Genomic DNA, 20134 nt, shown 5'->3' with positions numbered 1-20134 from the left:
ACACCTCTCCAGACAGTTTAAAACAGTTTCTTAACAATTCACCAAATGTCCAAATAAAAGAAATCCATAGATGAACGAATAGTGAAACAAGTCTTAGTTGCAGCCTTAGATCATACAACAAAATGTCCCGCAAAATCTGAGTCTGTGCTGATATAAAATACCTGTCATTGGTCTGTTCTCTGCAGCTGATTCACTCTCTATTCCCTTGAATCTAAAGGTGTATTTCCACATTTACAGTTGACTCCACACTGCGTCTCTACATGCTGCGTCTTGGGAATGGGCCCCACATGAGGCAACATGTACTGCCGATGAGTTGTCAGTGTTTCCACTCCTCTCTTTCATCCAGACTGCATACAGAGAGTTGGACCTGTAATCAGACTACATTCAAAGATAAAGGCATGAGAATATGTCAGATGTAACATAATGTAAGACGTTTTCCAGTTTAGTCTCCATCTCTAGGAGTAAACAAAATAGGGTTTAATGTGAAAAAGTGACGGCTCACCTCTGTCTGTTTCTCTGTCTCAGTATCTTGTCTTTGCTGTATTTTGTCTAAACAGAGATAATGTGATTAGAGAAGTATAAGCTGCTCCATGATGGATATAATAATTGCAGTTTTTCTCAAATTGCTTAAAATCTGCTGACTCATAATTAATGATTTTTACCTTTGCATTTAACAGCAGCTCCAACACTCACACAGAGCAAAGCAACAATGAATATGCCCAGAACAGGCCACTGCCACTGGACCCCACTGGCTGTAGATATCTCTAGAATACCCAATAATGAGGAATATGTTTTTCATGTCCAGCACATACAAGCATAAGTTGTTCTCAAAACTGGTTTTTACAATCATGTCTACCTTCAATGTGTCTTGATGCATTGTTCCCAGCTTCAGAGCAATGGAGACTGTGATCCTTGTAGCTATAACCCAGGCTCTGGGTGCTCCTGCCCCGGTAGTAGTTGTTGGGGCGTAGGGGGAAGAAGGGGGCCATGTAGGCCTGCGCTCTTTGGGCAGGATGGACCTGGTCACTGTCAGGGTAGGTTGCTTCACTGTGGTCCTGCAGCCACCTGTCAAGAAGCCTGGCAGCCGTTTACATATCACAGAGAATACCATAAAAATCTTTAATAAATCATTGTTGTTGATAAACTGAAAGCTGGCAACTAATTGGGCACTGCAAAATGTTTACATGTAAAGTTGTATCATATTTTTAAAAAATGAAGGAAAGGTTCACAGTTTTCCGTAGAACCATACAAGCCCCTCCGTACACTCAAACCATTTCTGGTTTTGTGATCATTCCTCCTTTCTGCACTGTTCATGAAGACATCCCCTCCTATAACAATTTCAACAGGAACAAAATCCACATTCCCCGTTTTGCATTTTACATGGATTCCAAAGGTCAACCAAAGCTAATTAATTAACATTAGGTTTTGTCTGACTTAGACAAACCAAGTAGGCGTCCTCAAAAGTTATGATTTTGTTTAAGACATTGCAGCCCCAAGCTTTGGGAGATACCCACCTTACTTGTAGAAAATGGACTGCAGATGCTTTGTGGTAGCTTCAGCTTAACTTTATCATGCATATTTAGGCAAAGGTTAAGGAATCTGAATTTTGTCTTTCCTCACTTAAATTATTTGGTGAAAAGATCTCTTTGTGGCCAGTATGAACAAGAGAGACAATCACAGCAGCCAATAATCAGTGTGCATATGGACACGATTTCAAATATACTTCAAAAATGTCAATGTATACATGAATGGGAATTTTAATGAGAGTTTAAATTGCATGACCTACTTATCAACAAAGCTGTGATGCAGCATGAATATGGGGTCATTGGCTGCAGTGGGTACCAGAGACATGGTGCCATTGAAGTATCTGTGGACCAGGTTGTGCATTGAAGCATTCAGGTGTCGGGAATCGTCTGGAATCTCAAAACCTTGAAATACAGAGGATCACATTTCATATAGATTTACATTTGCTTATTTTACATATTTTATCTTTAACAATTCTTCTTAGCACTAATTACAAACTGTTAAAATTCTGGTGGCAGCAGAGAGTTGAGTTAAAGTCATCTTTTAATAAGAAATATAATTTATGTATCAGTCAATTTAATCTACCTTCTAGTGTGTTCCTGAAGCTGTTCCTAGATGTTATGTCAAATGGCGAGGTGTCAAAAAGTGATCTTGCCATTGTTTCTTCAACATCCTCAGAAGTTGGCAGTGTTTTGTATATCGGATCCTTTCCAGGGTTGCGGGTCAGATGTGCAGGATCAGAGTCACCAGAGTGAATGCAGATTATACCAAGACTTTCCTGAAATGGACATATGGTCTGTGGATAAAACAAAGAGGAGGGCATGAGTGAGGTGACGAGATCTGGAAAAAAAAATGACAACGATATCTCACCTTCCACTTTGAGAAAAGGGAAGCGCCATCTATACGACCATCTTGACCAACTCCCCCAAAGTACTGGTTGGTGCAGATGTTGCAATGGTTGGTTCTGGTCCAGTCCCAGTATGGGATGTAGAAATCTTGATTACCAGTGAGCTCCCTGATCTCTCTCTCAATAAAGAGTAGGAACACTCGGTGCCAGAAGAGAAAAGCAGGGCCCCGGTGTGCAGCATTATTTTCAGAACCAGCGTACCTCTTAGCTGAGTAGTAGTGCATCCATACATACAGATCATAAACACTTGCGCTGTGAAATGCATAATTCCCATTCACTGTTGTGTCATTGCTTGTAAGGATCATATACCGGCTGCTGGTGCTCTGTTTTGCTTGGTGCAGACTTGACAGGAAGGTTTCCCTCTCAGAATCTGTCAGATCTGTTATCTCCTTCCTCTCCACATGGTGCCTTTGTAGACAATGGGGTCCTCTCCAACCTGGGAGGCACTGGCCACAGTCAAATCCATCATAGTTTCCCCAGCATGAACACACTGAATTGTAGAAAGCACGAGGCCAGTTTATCCTGTAGTCCACTGGTTCCGGGAGGTCTCTTGCAGCATGTGGCGCACAGACTCCTCTCCCCAAACTAAACCCACAAGGAGAACCGTTCCAGAGGGGACAACACATCCTGGTCTGCAGAGCCTCTGGTGTTGTACAGGGACGTGGAAACTGAGCCTCCAACCCTCCAATCATATGCAGCAGAAGGACTAGCCAAAACCACTGGAGTGACAGTAGCATGGTGTAGGAGATGGAAACAGATCACTCTGTGATCATTGCCAATGTTATTTTAAAGGGTAAATGTTGTAAGACTCTTATCCTTTGACATTCATGCTGCAATGTTTGAACAAGTGATGCACAGGTAGTTCTGTGAGTTCTTCAGATAGCTGTACAATCAACCTGCCCTGTCTCTTACACAAGACTGTTACATCATTGGGCCAGTTAAAGAGGCCTTTGGGGGCTTCCAGGTTAGAGAAAAAAAGGTTGTGACTGAAAGGTCGCTGGTTCAACCTCCAAACCGGCTGGTTAAATCTCCCTCACCATCAGCACGAGGTGCCCTTCAGCAAGGTTCTTAACCCCAGCCACCTCAGAGAAGCTGCTCAGTGGCTGGGGAGGCCTTCAGAGGCTGTGTTGTAATGAATGCCTTCCAGAGAATTTCTCAAAAAGAGAAACCTAAAGGTGAGAAATAAGTTCATTGCACTCTTTCTGTCCTATTACGTCCAGTATTTATGGTTAATTTTTAAATAGGATTAGAGACCAATGAGCTGCTTCTGTTTTATCAGCTGTGTCAACTTAAGGCTCAAATGTTTATCTGGTTTGGTCATTGTCCTGTGTGTGAGAGGAAAAACATAACTTTCAGTTATTGATTACTTGGTGTACTCTACAGCAGTCCTTTTCATGAACAGCTTCCTGTATTTTTGTTTTCACCATGTCACTCAAATGACATGGTGAAAACACAGCCACTGCAAACATTTATGTTTTCAAGACAGGAAACATCAGTTTCTTACTTGGCCCACATATTAACTAATCACATAACTTGTTAAATGTACAGAGTCTGCACATCTGAGTCTTAAAGACTCTGTCTGATTAACAGTGCAAGAACGCTTGTTGTCCCTCATTTTCATGTAATTCTATGTATAGTCGTTTGTTTATTGTAATATACAATATAATATAGCAATATGCTAATAAAAAAGAAGAGGAATTTAAATTTGGGCAGAAAGCTTTTTAGACATAGACAAAAAAAAAACCCTAAACGGAGAGTAATGTCTGGTCGACATGTGCAATGACTAGTTGACAAAGGAAGTTTAATGATCACACTTCTTTAAACATCATACATCATAATAGCAATTATGAAAAATAAAATGTATTCACATTTGAAATTTTACCTGTGATGTAGATGGTATGGGTCAGACTTTTGTTGTGAAAACCTCTCGTGCAGGAAGTGTCTTTTCTTTTGGCGGAACTAAAGGAAGCCGATAGCGATGGCGGCGACCTTGTGCGTAGCATGGTGTTCATAACAGCTTAACGAACGAAAATGCTTGTATATCCACCACACGAAGTGTCAGTTTGCTGTTTATAGTGTCTGTTTCAAAGTTAACATCATGATCTCCGTCATCAAGGCTGCTGTCGGCGGATTGGCCGGTATCTGTGGAGCTCACGGTCATCTAGGTAACAGAAGTTAGCTAACCTTAACGTTATACTGTAGGGACATTTGCGTTAGCGTTAAGTCGCTAAAACAAGCAGAAACTGCACACTTGAATGTTTACTTGTAGCTAGTCTCTGGGCAGATACACAATCACCCGGAAAACAACGTTAAAGTAAAAACACTTACTGTAGCAGGATATAACTATGCAGAGCGATAACAAAGCTTAAGAGCCCTGTACAGTGTGTGCATTGTCAGGAAACATTTCAGGCTACTCACATTCAGCACAGAAGCAAGTTGTACACAGAGCTGGAAAAACACATAAATACGCAGTAAAATCACAAATCACCGCGGACAGTAATGGTAAACTCAAAAGGAAATACTTAAAAGATAATATGCATAGATATATGCATATATTATATTTATTTTGTTAGGTAATTGGGCTTATACCGGGACCGGGGAAACTAATTTCGTTCCACTCATGTCCTACGTGTGTGAAATGACAATAAAGCTCCTTGAATCCTTGAATCCTTGAATATGTATCGCTAATAATGAGTTGACATTAGGACAAATGCACAATGAGTGAAGATAGCAAGCTGCGACAGACAAATTGGACACCATTTGTTAATGCAAAGACATAAGAGCAACAGGTTAAAGCAAGTAGTAGGACGTAAATTCTATTTTCCCCTTAATCTGAGAATTGCCCCAACTGAGCCGAATTTATGGTTCGCACTTCTGAGTTGTACAAAATCAGAATAAACCACCCGTAAAATCAGTACAGTTTCTCTCTGTCTTTGTGCGACTTCACAAAATTTAAACCGAGTAGTGCTATATGCAACAATATGACAGTTCTGGATTAGACCAAATATTGCCAAATATCATGTCAAGATGTATCAACAACTGCTGTTTTTCCACAGGTCATTTACGCAGCCACTCAAAAGTCCTGACTGCAGGGCTGAAGACATATGAAGTCCCTCCTGACTATAGTGGTAATAATTCATCTTCTTGTTATTTATTGTTAACATATGGGGGAAAATACACACCACAGACAATTTCAAAGGCCACAATCTTCAGATATTTTTTCAAATCTTTGTTCAAACATACATTTTTTCTTGATGCTGCATGTTGTTCACAAATCCTCTCTCTTGTTTTTACCTCTGAAGATGTGGTGTTGCCAGAAAGACTCAAACTGAAGTTTTTGAACAAGGTGCCTAACTTAAAAAAGGCCAAGAAAGAGATGAAGAGGCTGCGGGACATCCGAGGCCCAGCTCTGGAGGCAAATACCTTCACTACGGGACAGTATGCTATTGTGGTGAGTGCATTTGTGTTTGGTGAACACTGCTGTCTACTGAGTTTTGACAGCTGCTTGAAGCACTTAAGGCTATGAAGATCTTATTTCCTGCAGTATTGTATAAAGTTCTGTAACTGTATATCACCAAGAAATGCAAACTTTTACAAAATCCACAGTCATCACAGGATGTGTTTACAGAGTAATTTGACATTTCTTTCTTGTATTTCCGGTACAGAATTAAACTGCCACCTTTCACTTTTGCTTTATCTTTATGCAAAATAGGAGACAACTCATTCTGTATGAGACATGTGGTTCAACATTTTATCAAACTTGCTAACTCACTGGTAAATTTTTTTTTCCAGTCTTGTTTCAAGAGCAGCTTATGACTATAACTTAAACCCAAAAATGATCAACATCACCATTTTTTTTCACCAAGATTTCTTTCTCATACAGATTTTCTACCTCCATAAATGCTATGTGAAACTTAAAAGGTTAAGTCTTTTTAAGAGTGACTTCCCTCCTTTCTCTGTCTCTCTGATGCTCAGGCCATGGGAGGGGGCTACATTCATTGGGGTCACATAGAGATGATTCGTCTAACCATCAATCGCAAGATGGATTCCCAGACTACGTTTGCCCGCTGGCGCATCAACTCCCCATATAAGCCCATAACATCTAAAAGTCTGGGTCATCGCATGGGTGGGGGCAAGGGAGCCATCGACCACTATGTAACACCTGTCCGCTGTGGACGTTTAATCGTGGAAGTGGGAGGAAAGGTGGAGCTGGGAGAGATTGAACATATCTTGACTGAAGTGGCAAAGAAGCTACCCTTTCCTGCCAAGGTGAGATAGCCATACTGTAAATACTTTGCTCTTTAAATAGTTTCACACACATAATGTTATTTGAATCCTGAGGTCTAAATGTGATCACCACATTATGGCTTTTGGATAAATCCTTTAGACTGAGTTGTCACATAAATACCTATAAAAAGCAGCTTAATCAAAAGTTCAAAATTTAACATTAATGAAGGTATGAGTTATGGTTGTTGTCTTAGACTGCATTAGTTTCAGACAGTTTCTGACAGCTGATTAGATATATAAACTGAGAGACCCCTGTGGAACTCAAGTACTTCATAAGAAAAATGACTTCTCATATCTATAAAGCTGTGATGAGGTCTCTCTACACCTGAACTTGTTCACCTAGATTAATGTAGACAAACATGTAACAGCAATGTAATCATAGTACACATATACTCTCTCTCTCTCTCTCTCTCTCTCTCTCTCTCTCTCTCACACACACACACACACACACACAAAGAGAAAAAACAGCTAAATATTAAGCTGCACTAGACTCTTTACCACTGTAACTGTAACTGATTTGAAATCATTATTATGAAATAAGTCATTCCTATATATTTAATTCTATATTTATGTATTTTAGGTAATGACCAGAGAGAGCTTAGCAGACCTACAAAAGAAGCAGGCTGAGATGGAGCAGAACAACCAAAATCCCTGGACCTTCAAGCACATAGTGCAACGCAATATGCTGGGCATCAGGAAGGTGGTCAGCCCCCTTGACCTTCACTATCACGGACGTTTCACAGGCAAATTTCACTTCCCGGGGAGGGTGTGACAGTCCTGGACAGAAATCAATGTGGTGTCGTACTGTGACACCAACCTCTTTTTGTTTTTGTTTTTTTTTATACATACACTTACTAGTGAATTTCACATTTTGTTAAATGTGTTTTTTTGTTTTCTGTTTAAAAAACCCCTAATAAACCAGATTATGTATTTCAGGTTATCATGAGTTTCTTTCTGTCCAGTCAACTCGAAAAGATGTTAAAGAGAAGTGAAGACATTTTCTACAGATTTGAATAAATTAGCAACAAATGTATAGTTGGTTGCCTAAAAGTATTTACCCTCATTTAAGTTCATAGGTTCATAGGTTCATAGGATCATAGGTTGTCTAATAGGTTGCATGAAGATCTCCTTCTAGAACCATCATGTGTGTGTGTGGGTGTGTATTTGTGTGTGTTTACATATGTAATAGAAAAATATGGTGGAAATTTTTAATTATTGATTCTTAATCAGCTGATATAAGTGTTGCTGACATAAAATGTCTATTATGATGTTATGATGCACCTGTTCACGTTTGCTGCAGCAAAAGTTTTAATTATGTTGTAAGTAACAGCATTTCTTCATTAATGGGTGCAAATTGGCCAACACCTCTGTATGAACTTGTGTGTTAAATAACAAGATATTAACAAAACGTAACAATGACAAGCTGTTGAAATTTTACCAGCGGATACGGTAGCTTAGAATACAAATAAGGAAACGCCCTTATAAAGGTCATTTTTATCTGTACGGGTGAAACATTATTCTGTTAGAATATGTAAATCACTCCCACATTTCAAGATGGCTTCTATCCACTGCAGCGGGACAGGAGGAAACCTGAGTTTGCCTTGCAGGTTGCTTGACTCGGCAGTGATTTTTTTTTCCAATCTGAGGGGCGGCTCTGTCGATTTGCCGATACGCAAAAAAAGCCACACGTTCAGTATGAATTATGAATATGCAGCCTCCTTATCTGGTGTTTGGTCGTGGTGACGTAATACGTTCAACCCACAGACACTATGTCAATGAGTTGCCCTGATGGGACTAGTTGCCTGACAAGCACAGCTCCGGGTAAAAATCGTAAGCTTTTGGCGCATGCGCGTTGTCTTCTGAACTGTTTCGAAAACAGGACCGCGAAAAATGGCCCGTCCGCTGACGACTTAACGCTGTGTGGTTTGCGATTTTATGCCCAAAGATGTATACACGATTTGTGTCTTAACGTTGTGCAACTTGTTTGAGGTATTTTCACTTAAAGGAAGTTCGTGTTCGTGTTTATTGTTGCTTCCCACTCGTGCTGGCTTGTTTGCGTTAGCTTAGCCATCCGTTATACTTTACGTTAACATTAACACAATTACTTTATCGTTCACCAGATAGCAGACATGAAGCCCGTACGTGGTTCTAACCGGGCAGCATCAGAAGCACCTAACATAAAAGATAAGAAGAAAACAGACCAGAGCAAAAAGAAACAAGAAACTGAGCTTTGGGTAAGATCATGTAGCGTTAACACTGCAGCTGACGTTAACCCCGTGTTTTTATTTGTTTTGCTAACTTGTTAGCTGGTTGTTTTAATTATGCTGTTGTAGGATCCAGAGACCAATGACAATAGCAAGACAACCCACTCAAAACCAGCACAGAAGAGGAAAGGTTAGACCTCGTAATATGCCTACATACAGTATGACCTCATGCAGGTGCAGTGTACTGCAAGATCTGAACCACAAAGCTAACGACGTTGTTACTTGCTGATTTCTTGTGCTGCTACTGTTTGTGTCCTCAATAGCTGAAGGCTCGTCTTCAGTCCCTAACAAAGTCAAACGTCATGAAAACTGGAAGATGATACAGCGATCCTCCATCACTGCTATGGGGAACATAATGGACCTATCAATACTGTGAGTTTCACTGTCTTGCACACAGCGGCCACTTTATTAGGCACACCTGTAAAGTCCCATGCACCTTAACAACTCAAACATAAATCCTACTCTTACAGAGATAATCATATTCAATTTTGATTGACACAGTCAGAGAGATAGATAGAAAAGCACATTTCAATAGCACTGCAGTACAGCACCACCACTTAGACCTGAGTAATAAACATAATTAAATCAACACCTTTCTGAAAGTTTTAACAAAATCTCATATTGTAAGCTTTGTAAAGGTAGAAAATGCGACAGAGCTGTTGTTAATAAAGTAACTTAAAATTAAAAAGAATTATACTTCATACTTCCAGTTATTTTAGTGTTGGTATCTGTGACAACTGAAGGAAATGAGAAGCTGCAGTATATGCAGTCCAACTATGTTTGAAGTAAAAATGTCTCTATTAAATAGTATGTTAGCCAGAGAGTACTGCCAAGTCGATTTTGATGTGGTAAAACACACATCATCACAGTCATTAAAAAAACTGATTGAAATGAAATTATTGTTGTTTGATTTTTTTTTTTCAAAACTCCTAAATATTGACGTTAGCTTCAAAAATCCAGTGTAAGTCAAAGTACAACTATATCTATTTAAGCCAGCCGTCACATTTCCTCTTGAAAAAAACTAGTTTGCACAGCAATTACTGTCAATGAATCATGGTCAAAATCAGCTTTGTTTGAACACTTTGTTCTGTTTTCACAGAGCAACTCTTGCTTTGAAGGGGACAGAGAAGAAAGAGAGCCAGGAACATCTGAACATAATAAAGAACAGGTGAACAATATATGTATAATTAAATGGTATGAATTTCTGTTCTAATGGGTGTGTTTTTACTCAAATTGCCAGTGTGATCTGTGGCCAGAGGAATTATCTTTGGGTTTTTGGGGTTTTCAGATTCTGAGGTGATTGACAAAGCTTTCTGTCTGTCACTACATATGTTATATATGTCTGGACAGATGTGTTTGTAAACAGCAGCTTGCCTGGCGTGCTGCACGCAGCCATACAACTGTGAGGCACTAACTCTAATTTTTCTTTTCTAGTGTCTCTTAATCTTGCAGAAACAAAGCATGTGATTGTATTTGAACAGTTTTGATTTCATAAACCAGTTTGTGGTGTGAAAGCAAATGTATTTTATGATGGTACACATGGGATTTTAGCACAATTTCAAAAGTCAAACTACACAAAAGTCAAAATAATTTTCCGTTCTATTTTACAATATTTAAATTTTTTACTTACCTATTTTTTGGTAGCAGGGACATAAAGAATTTCACTGCATATTGTACCGTGTATGATTGTGTGACAGATAAACCTATCTTGTATCTTGTACATAAATCTGTCTGCTGATTATGAAATCTGTTCAGGAAGAGATCTCATAATTGATCCATGTAAGCTATGCAAATATTTATACCAAACATTTGGCAACCATGGTAACATGTATGCAAGTCAGAGCAAGTCCCTGATTCATAGGTGTAGAGCTGTTTAAACTGCTGTGCTTGTATCCTCTCCCATGTTAGGCTACAGTGTCGGCTCATTAAGGCCATTAAAAAGCGAATGACAAATAATCCCAGACCTCCTTCTCATTCTTTCCATACCTGCTTATCGTTATTCATAGCATGCAGCTGATTTGCAGCCTAATAATACTAATAGTGCTCACAATCAGTTATTTCTTCTGCACATCCAAACAATACTTTACTATATTTGATTTTTTTGATTTGAACATTATTTTATAAAAAAGACTTGATATATGATGATAGCACCATTATACGATTCCCGTGAAAGTTTATGACACAACGCTAATCCTCAGTCTGATTGAATTGAAGTATCAATTTAAACATCAATGTTTCTAACTACTTGACAAAAAAAAATTCATTGTCAAGTGTTGTGTCTTGTTGTTGCATGTGTTGTTGTTGTGGCTGTTGTTTGTTAGTTTGTTGTTTTTGCTGATATGTTTCCCAAACTTTGTTTTTTTAGGTTTCTTGCTCATTGTGCTCAGCTTAAAGCTCCAGTGCAGAAACAAAAACATCTGGAGCGTTCATCTCAACGCCACCAGGAGGAAACCAAGAAGTCAGTGGTTGGAAAGACGACTCTGAGCACCCTGGAGGTGAGAAACACTGTGGTCTGACGATGTGGGTACTGATCAACGCTGATAGTGATTGTGATTTTTTTCATAGTTTTGTTGGATTGTTTTTTTGGTGGAAAATTAATTTGCGCCGTTTTTGATAATCTTTAAGTAACAGATTGAGCAATAAAGGAAATAATCATTAGATGCAAAACTAAATGCAATAAACAACACTGTGATTCAGTAAATAATAAATAATGTCATATGTTGTTGTTGTTATGTTGTTCAGCTACTTTGCAAAGGGCATTACATAGTATGTGTGTAAATAAACAGATTTAATTATCTCCGGTTGTGCCACATGATGTCTTGTTGTGTTGTCTGGGTTTCCAGGAAGACTTGAGGGCTGTGGTCAGGGCTTTGGAGAGGACAGAGGAGCAGACTGTGTCTTTACAACGTTCATGCACTGTGCTGAGAGACCAGGTGGAGGAAGAAGAGGAGAAAGCCAAAGAGGTGCAGAACACTCACACATGCCACCAGCGTAGAAATACTTCTTTTAACGTTTTAAGAATTTCCCTTCAGGGATAAGAATTTCCCTTCAGGGATAAATAAAGGAATTCTGATTCTGATTAATGTTTTTATTTGCAGACAGCAAACAAATGCTTTGGTATAATTTGTTGTCTGATGTTCTGCAGTATGCATCATTTAAAGTAAAGGTACTCTGTTTTCAAATCTGTTTGAGAATCTTTTATCCAACCGTAAAATCTGACTCCATTATTTTCATAACAAATTCGATGCAATCTATCTATCTATCTATCTATCAAAACCACTCTGGCTTAACTTTTTAATGTCATGAGCTTTTTACAAGTTTCCAGTAAGAGCTGAGCAATTAAGCAGATTCCTTATTTATTTATTTTCAGTTACAATTTCACAAACATTTTGGTTTCTAGTGATTGTAAAAACAACATAAGAGAGATGAAGTTATTATTGTGCTGCATTCCTTTTTGCAGTGATGCTCACATTTAGCCCAGCAGCGTGCTTTCGTGTCTCCCTAAAAGCCAAGCTGTGGCATGTTTAGCTCATCTCAGTGCAGTCAAGTGAGTCGTTGTTTGCAAAGACCCGGTCAAGCAAGCCGGCTCTTGGATTCTGTTGTTGTTAGGGTCCAGTGTAAGACTTGTGTAAGACATGACAAGACAGGCCATTTCTTCACTGCATGCATGAGAACTGAGGCGCCCCAGAAACCGAGGTGGTAAACTTCATGTATCCACACAAATATCAGCCTGTTTGGCATAAGTGAGTCTCACTTCTTGTTTATTCAGTCGAACAGCTTGATGAAATGTGTCTGAAATGTGGCTGTGTGGTGGAATCTGACATTTATTTATTCTTGAGAAACTAAGTCTGAGGTTTTTCATTGAAATTGGTTGTTAGATGAAGAGATAAAGATACAAAATAATACTCATGCCTACTCTTTCTTCTCATCTGTGTTCAAACAGATCTTACAGATACCTAATCAATCCATTCTCAACCTTCTGCATCTGCCTCCTCAAAAGGATGAAACCGCTTTAGAGGTGAGCGCAAGTGTTGCACAAACTTCCTTTCCCAATGTAACTAGCATCTGTTTGACTTGTCCCTATGTCACAATAGCTGGTTGTAGCTTTACTTTTAAAGCATTTCATGCAGATCTCTTTTTTTTTCCTGAGTAGGTTGTGGTAAAATTGTCTGAGTTGGCACTTCCTCTACAGTTAACAGGAAGGTCTTAACATGTTCTCTGGTGCAACAATCATACTGTGACAAGACATTTCTTCTGAAAGAGTATGTAACCCTTTGTGGTTCTGCACTGTCTGCATTTATTTTATCAACTACAACATAAATCTTTCTTTTTTTTTTTCGTTTTTATCTCCAGAGAACACTTCATAAAACACTGTCAAAACACTCCACAATGACTAGAAACACAAAATCAACACAGCAGTGCTTATTATTATTTTTTTTTTCCCCTCAGGCTCGGATAAGAAAAATTATTCCAGACTCTGACTCTGAAAAAACTGCCCGGAAACTGAGCGATATTCTGCAGGGATCAGAGGCCGTTCAGGATGCTCAAGCACTGCTCCTACAGGCACACAAACATGCTGATCAGCTCTTCGATCCTGCTTTCAACCCCATCAACGGTGCACCTTGTTCAGCCTGGAACCTCACCAAATCTGTCCTGACACAGAACTGAAAGTTTTTAAAAAGAAAATGTACATATGTAAAAAGTTGCTTGTGCAATTTTGCAGATTTTTGGAGGCTTTGACAGATTGGGAAATATTAGTCTTACTATTACTCAGTTCCACTTTTTGTGTTGTTGTGGAACACCTGCAATGATTAAAAAAATTCAGCCAATAAAAAAGCAGTCATTGTTTGTACAATTAGAAAATTTCCAACCGATTTTAAGCAGTAATTATTGCAAAAAAATGTGAACCATGAAGTTTCTTCAAGTTTGGAAAACAGTTTTGTAAAAGAAAAGGAACATCATGTAGGTAGCTAAAATAAGACAAAAACTGCCATTCATGTCTCCTTAAAATGCAGTCCACTTGCATAACACGCTGTGAAACATGTTGTTCCTCTGTTCCTTCCTTTTTCCAGTTTTCTTCCTCTTCCACTTCTTTTTTTTTTTTTTTGCTATATTGCTTTTGTTGAAAATCTGATATTATAGAGGAAGCAGACAGGAAAAGGGGGGGGGGGGGGGGGGCGCGTTGCATCAAAGTTCTGCAGCCAGAGTCAAACCTGTGCTGTGTTGATGTGATGTGCGCTTACACCATTTGACTATAAGTATTCCTCCCTTTTCTGCCTTTGGTTTCTTACGACATTTAATTTTATTTGACAAATTATAATTAAACTGTTGCATTGTGAATGCTGGGTGGATGCAATTTACTTATTTTTTATTATTTTATTTTTTTTTGGTAGAGAAAAATTTCAGATATCTGACTTTTCTGTTATACTTTGAATCCAAACATTAGGACACAAAACCTTTATTAAAGAAATACTGCACCTGCAAATGTATTTTGATAGTCGGTCATGATTGAAATTCTTCCCTGTAGACTAGCATCAACTGTGACTTTATAATCAGATATATCTCAGTAGATACTGTTTAGGGACTTTTGATAAAGGGACTGCACGGTTGTGCAATTGTTAGCACTGTAGCCTCAAAGCAAGACTTAGAGGCTAATTAAATTAGAAATTAGTAGTAAGATGAATAATACAAAAACTTTACAACAGATATGTGGACAATAGATGTAGATATATAGATAGGGTTCCTGGTTCAAATCCAGGTCAGGACCCTTCTTTGAGTTTGCATGTTCTTCCTGTGCCTGTGTGGGTTTTTGCCCACAGTCCCAAAAATGTGCACATTATGTTAACTGGCTACTGTGTGTGTGTGTGTGTGTGTCTTTGTGTGTTGGCCCTGCGATTGACTTGGAGAGAAGTCCAGGATGTACCCCACCTCTCGCCTGTAGTCAGCTGGGACAGGCTGCAGCCCCCCACCCCGACCCCGACCCTGCACTGACAAAGCAGGTACACACGATGGATGGACTTTTTATAGTTTATAATAAGAGTTTATTTGAATAGCACTTACCGAACAGTACAAAACGACTCACAACAGTTAGATAAACACATACAAAATGTATTTTGTATATACATATTTCAGTGAAGAAAGAAAACAAATGTAAAGTGCTACCATTAATTACAGTTTTACCCTATTGTCTGCAACACCTGAATAGATGTGCATTTTGTTTTGTTTTTTTTTCAATAGTGAAGCCGTCATGTGGTACATTCACAGTGAGATCATTGATATGTGCTTACTGATCAGCATGCTGGGCTTCAGTCCACTAAAGCCTATAGACATGCTTACATTCATTTGTTTATTAGATACAGCTAACTGGTACCAGATACATAGACTAGGACCTGGCTTAATATGGACATTTTGAGCATGAGCTCAACAGAGCTCTGAGTCACTGTTGATACTTGATAAGGCGAAATCAGTATCGGGTTTCTTAGAAAATTCTGAGACAAACACATGGAAGTGTAAGAGTGTGTCATCTTGAAGAAAGCAACATGGATATCCTGGGGCCAGGAAGCTGGCATTGAAATGATGCTGTGTTCATTTCGGGTTGTTGTTTACCAACATGGTGTTTCCTGCTCTCTAAAATATGGACAAGATGATTCATGAATTCATTTTCATGCCCGGCCGTGACCCTGCCCTCTGCGTGCTGCAACAGAGGCAGAAACATTTTGTTAGTCTTCGTCATGCAGTTTTACTGATGACACACGTCCTTATATCTTCAGCTGACAGCAGAGAAAGCCGGCCTGGTTCAGGGCTTGACGAAATGTATGATCTTGTTTCCACTTGTCATAGTTCAGACTACCGTAATCTTTACACTTCTGGTACGATGAGCGATCTTCCTCTGACATGCTCAGTCCAAACCTGTTAATCAGTCTTATCCTGCCAAGGATCTCTGCTTGGAGGGAGTGACATGTCAGAAAGTACACACAGTTACATAGCAGAATGACAGAAGTGGTTGTAATCAAACTATGATTTGACTCATAACGCCCCAAGTTACAGTCAAATCAGTCAAAAGGATTACATCTGCATATAGCAAATGTGACTTTAATGATATTCAACTTTTTCTCAATTTGCTGTGCACTTCAGGAAAGCACATGGCCCAAAGCACGTTTTGTGTTCCACTAATGCAATCTTTCTTAAATCTTTGTTTTATTTACACAGCTCTCTTTTTGGAGAAGTGAATCAGTTAAAAGTAATATTTAACACCTTTTACATTTTCAAAGATCAAAGACTTGATAAAGAGATGAAAGCTGTGATTTTAATGCATAAAAATAACAGTTTGAAGAATTGAAATTCTGACCTCTCAGCTACATCAGTGAGTTCTTAAGTGAGTTTTTAAGTGACTTCCTTCGTATGGATTCTGTGGAGTCATCATTGAAAAGTTTTTCTATAGTGGAGGCAAGTGAAGCCTTGATGGCGCGGCTTAATCCTCGTGCAGCAAACACATACAGCACAGGGTTAAGAGCGCTCTTGATGTACACCAGGAACAGAGATATATATGTGCCGAGTTTTGCTCTGTAATGCAGATCTTTCCATTTATGACCATCTGTGGTCAAGGCCTGCAGGAACCGACAAACAAAATAGGGCACCCAGCAGGTGAGGAAGAGGAGCATGGTGATAAAGAGGACTTGGTACATCCTGATCATCCTACGGGCAGTTGAAGGGGAGGAGGAGGTGGGTGTTGGCGGCACTGCTTGCTTAATGGTGAGCAAAACAGCCATGTTACTTCCCAAGAACACCAGCAGAGGCAAGATGAAACCTGCTACTGTTTCTGTGACAAACAGTGCCATGTTAAACTCCACACTCTCCTGGCACTGATAGGTCTCATTTGTTTCCATGGGGACAGTGTGGAGGTAAGGGACAGATAATATGGTGGCTATCAGCCACAACATGCCACAGGTTAGAGGAACAGCCCAGGTGGGGCGTCGCAGTCGAGCCCATACAGGCCTGAGCAGACACAGGCATCGCTCCAGAGCCACGGCACAGAGCAGGAAAGCAGAGGCGTATAACCCCAGGCCTCGCAGGAAGATGACCAGCTGGCAGAAGGCACGACCAAACGGCCAGCTGTAATTGTGAATAAGGTAGCCCAACATGATGGGGGTGCGCAGGAGCAGCACCAGGTCGGCCAGGGCCAGGTTCAGGACGTAAATCCGGAAACTGCTGGCGGCGTGCGTCTCCTCATTGCTGCCTCTGCGACCCAGGTGACGATGACGCCGCAGTCCAAGTGCCCAAAGCACGAGTCCATTTAGTGGTACCCCCACCTTCGAGAACCAAGAGGAACAGTCACATTCATGGTGACTGACTTTTAAGGCAACTGTTTGACATGTGGAGAAATACACTTATTTGCTTAAAAGCAGACAGATACACGAGAAGACCTGTACCACTTTGATAAATAAATATTAAGCTGTAGCCTGCAGTCAGTTAACCTGAAACAGCTAGCCTGGCTCTGTCCAAAGATACAAACATTCACCCGACAGCACTGTTGAACCTCACTAATAAAGACTTTATATCTTTGTACAAAAATAAAAATGACAAGCTGATGATGGGTTTTTAGGAGTTTGCGCAAACTCTGGCGCCATGGAAGATTTCTCACCAGGAAGATGAGCAGAGTAACTGCAATCTGGACTCCTTTGACTGCCTCCACCTGCCAAGAGCTGCTGGAGTTGTTGGGGCTAGACAGAGTCCGTGTTGCATTCATATCAGCCATTGAGGTGATGTTACAGATGCATAGGTCTTGTGGCTATTTTTCTCTTCTGTTATTTCACTAGAGGTGAGAAAAGTCACAAAATAAGAGCAATCCATTATGCCATTGACAAAGATGAGAAATGGGCAACATGTCAGTTGTCTGGAACACACACATGTCCACATCACAAACCACCATAACCACAACCTTTTTAGTTCCTCTTTGCTAAAAGTGAATGCAGCACTGAAACCTGCATTACATCTACTTTTTTTAAACCATAGATTCAACATGGAGGTGGGGGGGGGGGGGGGCATGGTATGTAATGGTCATTTATAACATTATCATTTTCCTTTCCAAAAACAATTGCAATCAGTCATATGACTAATACGTTTGAAAGCAATGCAGACATTACAGTGTGTGTGTTTGCTTACCATTCTCTATCCCCAAGTGGGACAAGGCACAAACCTCGTATGTGCAAACACACAGCAGTTGTTTCAGGTGTTGTATTAGCAGTAATGATTGCAGAGAAAGGAATCTGTTAATTTCTTCCTGCCCTAGGGCCCAGTGTGAATGTTCATCTAGACTGGGCCTGTTAGTGTGCAGCTGGAATGAGAACAGCATGCACGAAAACACGCTTGTGCTAATGAATGCACCTCCTTTGGTCTCCACAAAATAGCCGCACTAGTTATCAATGGCAGTTGTGATGTTAAAAGTTTTTCCAACACCTACAGCAACCAAAAACCTTTGGCAATTTACAATCCGCATCTGAAAGTCAGGGTTAAAAAGCTACTTCATATCATATGTATGTGTGTTTAAAGAGTTAGCTTCTTACCTTAATGAGCTGCCTTGTGTGTGGGAGAAACAGAGCAAGAGATAAAGAAAAAAGGAGTGCCTGCTTGCTGTTACAAGAACAATCTCTCTGCCTTGCTTTCTTGTGTGAGATTACAACATAGACGTCTTCCTATGAGCAAGGGAAACAGTCCCTATCATAATATCTGTCAACCAATGAAATGCCATTTTTCTGCATCTAAGCAGTTTTCATCAACTGCAACCAACATTGACCTTTAGAGGCATAAAACAGCACAGTGAATAAAAGTTATTCATTAAACTTCTTTATTAAATTTCTTCTAACGCGGAAAATATTAATAAGCTAGAAAGCATTTAAAATCTTTTTTTAAATTATTATTATTATTATTTCAGATTTTTTTTTCCCCATTTCTAATCAGCAAGGAACCTAACTAGTTTTTATATTCTCAAATTTAATTCTTTATTCTTTTCCATGTTTCTCCACAAAAAACTTTGGCACCTACATACTTTCAGCAATAAAATAAGTTAAAGTATGTTTGGCCATTTTTTTAACATTTTTTTTTTTTTGCATTAATTTGATATGAAATTGACGGAGAGACTGAGAAGGAGGTTCTTCCCACAAGCCATATGGGCCATAAACACTTGACAATCTGCTTGTCATGCACATGCACTTTATCACCACAGTCTACCAGGAAAGTGTTATCCCATCCCATAGTCCCATCCCAGCCATTAAAAATAATGGTATTAATTTGTTTCAGTTTCACCTCACAGATACCTTACCTTGCACAGATGGAGAGTGTTGCAATTCCATTTCACTGCTGTTATACCTGCAAAATCATGTATGTGACAAATAAAGCTTGGCTTGACTTGACAACGAAGGTCCTTCAGCTGCATTGAGGTTGTTGCAATTAATCGACCAGCATCGGCCAGCATAACGTGTTTACTTCCGTTTATGTTTTGTTCTCAGTTTTCAGTGGTTACAGCCTTTACCTCAGATAGAAAAGCTCGTGGTTTGATTCTCACACCCTTGTCTCTCTGGTCTCTCTTCAGCTGAATTGAGGCATGACAACTTATCGCTTTGACCAGACTGTATTGCTTGCACAGGCGCAAAAGGAAATTTGTCTGCGACTGTTTTCAGACACAGATTTGTTGGGGTGGTAGTGTCCATTTAAGGAGTCTACAGGGTGTTGTGCTTTTCCTTGTTAGCTAACTGCTCTGTTGTGGTCTCAAACTCTATTTAAGATGCATTCATTATAATGATATGGTGATGCAATAGCCCCTGTACACCAGTAGATGGCAGTGTCGCTCGTTTGGTAAACATTGAGGAAATCTAATTTGTCAGTTCTGGCTCCATGTGGTTTTAAAGATCTGAATTTTTTTGTGTCACTGGGCCAGAACATGACTGTAAATACGCATGAGCAGCCTTAGAGGATTTCGACATTTGTGTCATTGTAGGGATGTCACATTTGGCAGGTTTGGGACATCTGATGAGCGCTGAATTATATCTTTTTCAAAAGTCTGAGTCATGCTAATGGAGTAATCCCCCCCCCCAAAAAAACCATTTTGTTTATCAGTCACTTAAAAGTTAATGCAACTTGTATGAATACAAAATTA

At 39.6% G+C, this 20134-nt stretch overlaps 4 protein-coding genes across 6 annotated transcripts; 2 read left to right on the top strand and 2 right to left on the bottom strand.

The window, feature by feature from the left end:
* Positions 1–201: 201 nt before the first annotated feature.
* LOC124059914 (tyrosinase-like) lies at positions 202–3871 on the bottom strand. The gene is made up of 7 exons (XM_046390352.1): positions 2395–3871; positions 2110–2320; positions 1787–1928; positions 857–1077; positions 663–764; positions 503–549; positions 202–378 (listed from the first exon to the last, which is right to left on the bottom strand). The coding sequence occupies exons 1-7, from the start codon at positions 3166–3168 to the stop codon at positions 232–234; spliced, it is 1644 nt and encodes a 547-aa protein (XP_046246308.1). The 5' UTR covers positions 3169–3871; the 3' UTR covers positions 202–231.
* Positions 3872–4373: 502 nt separating this feature from the next.
* On the top strand, positions 4374–7653 carry mrpl16 (mitochondrial ribosomal protein L16). Its single transcript, XM_046390325.1, has 5 exons — positions 4374–4596; positions 5488–5559; positions 5734–5882; positions 6407–6700; positions 7299–7653. Exons 1-5 carry the CDS (start codon positions 4530–4532, stop codon positions 7488–7490), a joined length of 774 nt encoding a protein of 257 aa, XP_046246281.1. The 5' UTR covers positions 4374–4529; the 3' UTR covers positions 7491–7653.
* Positions 7654–8517: 864 nt separating this feature from the next.
* LOC124059895 (centromere protein Q) lies at positions 8518–14467 on the top strand. 2 transcript variants are annotated; one of them, XM_046390311.1, is made up of 9 exons: positions 8518–8539; positions 8839–8952; positions 9052–9112; positions 9246–9354; positions 10082–10150; positions 11348–11477; positions 11826–11945; positions 12926–13000; positions 13432–14467. In XM_046390311.1, exons 2-9 carry the CDS (start codon positions 8848–8850, stop codon positions 13648–13650), a joined length of 888 nt encoding a protein of 295 aa, XP_046246267.1. In that variant the 5' UTR covers positions 8518–8539; positions 8839–8847; the 3' UTR covers positions 13651–14467. The 2 variants fall into 2 exon arrangements, with proteins under 2 accessions (XP_046246267.1, XP_046246257.1); XM_046390301.1 differs by lacking the exon at positions 8518–8539 and adding an exon at positions 8549–8707.
* A 533-nt stretch (positions 14468–15000) lies between these two features.
* Positions 15001–19465, bottom strand: LOC124059889 (C3a anaphylatoxin chemotactic receptor). 2 transcript variants are annotated; one of them, XM_046390285.1, is made up of 3 exons: positions 19301–19465; positions 17624–17794; positions 15001–17291 (listed from the first exon to the last, which is right to left on the bottom strand). In XM_046390285.1, the coding sequence occupies exons 2-3, from the start codon at positions 17735–17737 to the stop codon at positions 16338–16340; spliced, it is 1068 nt and encodes a 355-aa protein (XP_046246241.1). In that variant the 5' UTR covers positions 17738–17794; positions 19301–19465; the 3' UTR covers positions 15001–16337. The 2 variants fall into 2 exon arrangements, with proteins under 2 accessions (XP_046246241.1, XP_046246232.1); XM_046390276.1 differs by lacking the exon at positions 19301–19465 and adding an exon at positions 18546–18828.
* Between the last annotated feature and the right edge of the window lie 669 nt (positions 19466–20134).

The sequence above is a fragment of the Scatophagus argus genome, chromosome 1, assembly GCF_020382885.2.
Source record: "Scatophagus argus isolate fScaArg1 chromosome 1, fScaArg1.pri, whole genome shotgun sequence".
Classification (NCBI taxonomy): Eukaryota; Metazoa; Chordata; class Actinopteri; family Scatophagidae; genus Scatophagus; species Scatophagus argus.
The sequence above is the reverse complement of the archived record's forward strand: the minus strand, read 5'-3'. Positions and strand labels throughout refer to the sequence as shown.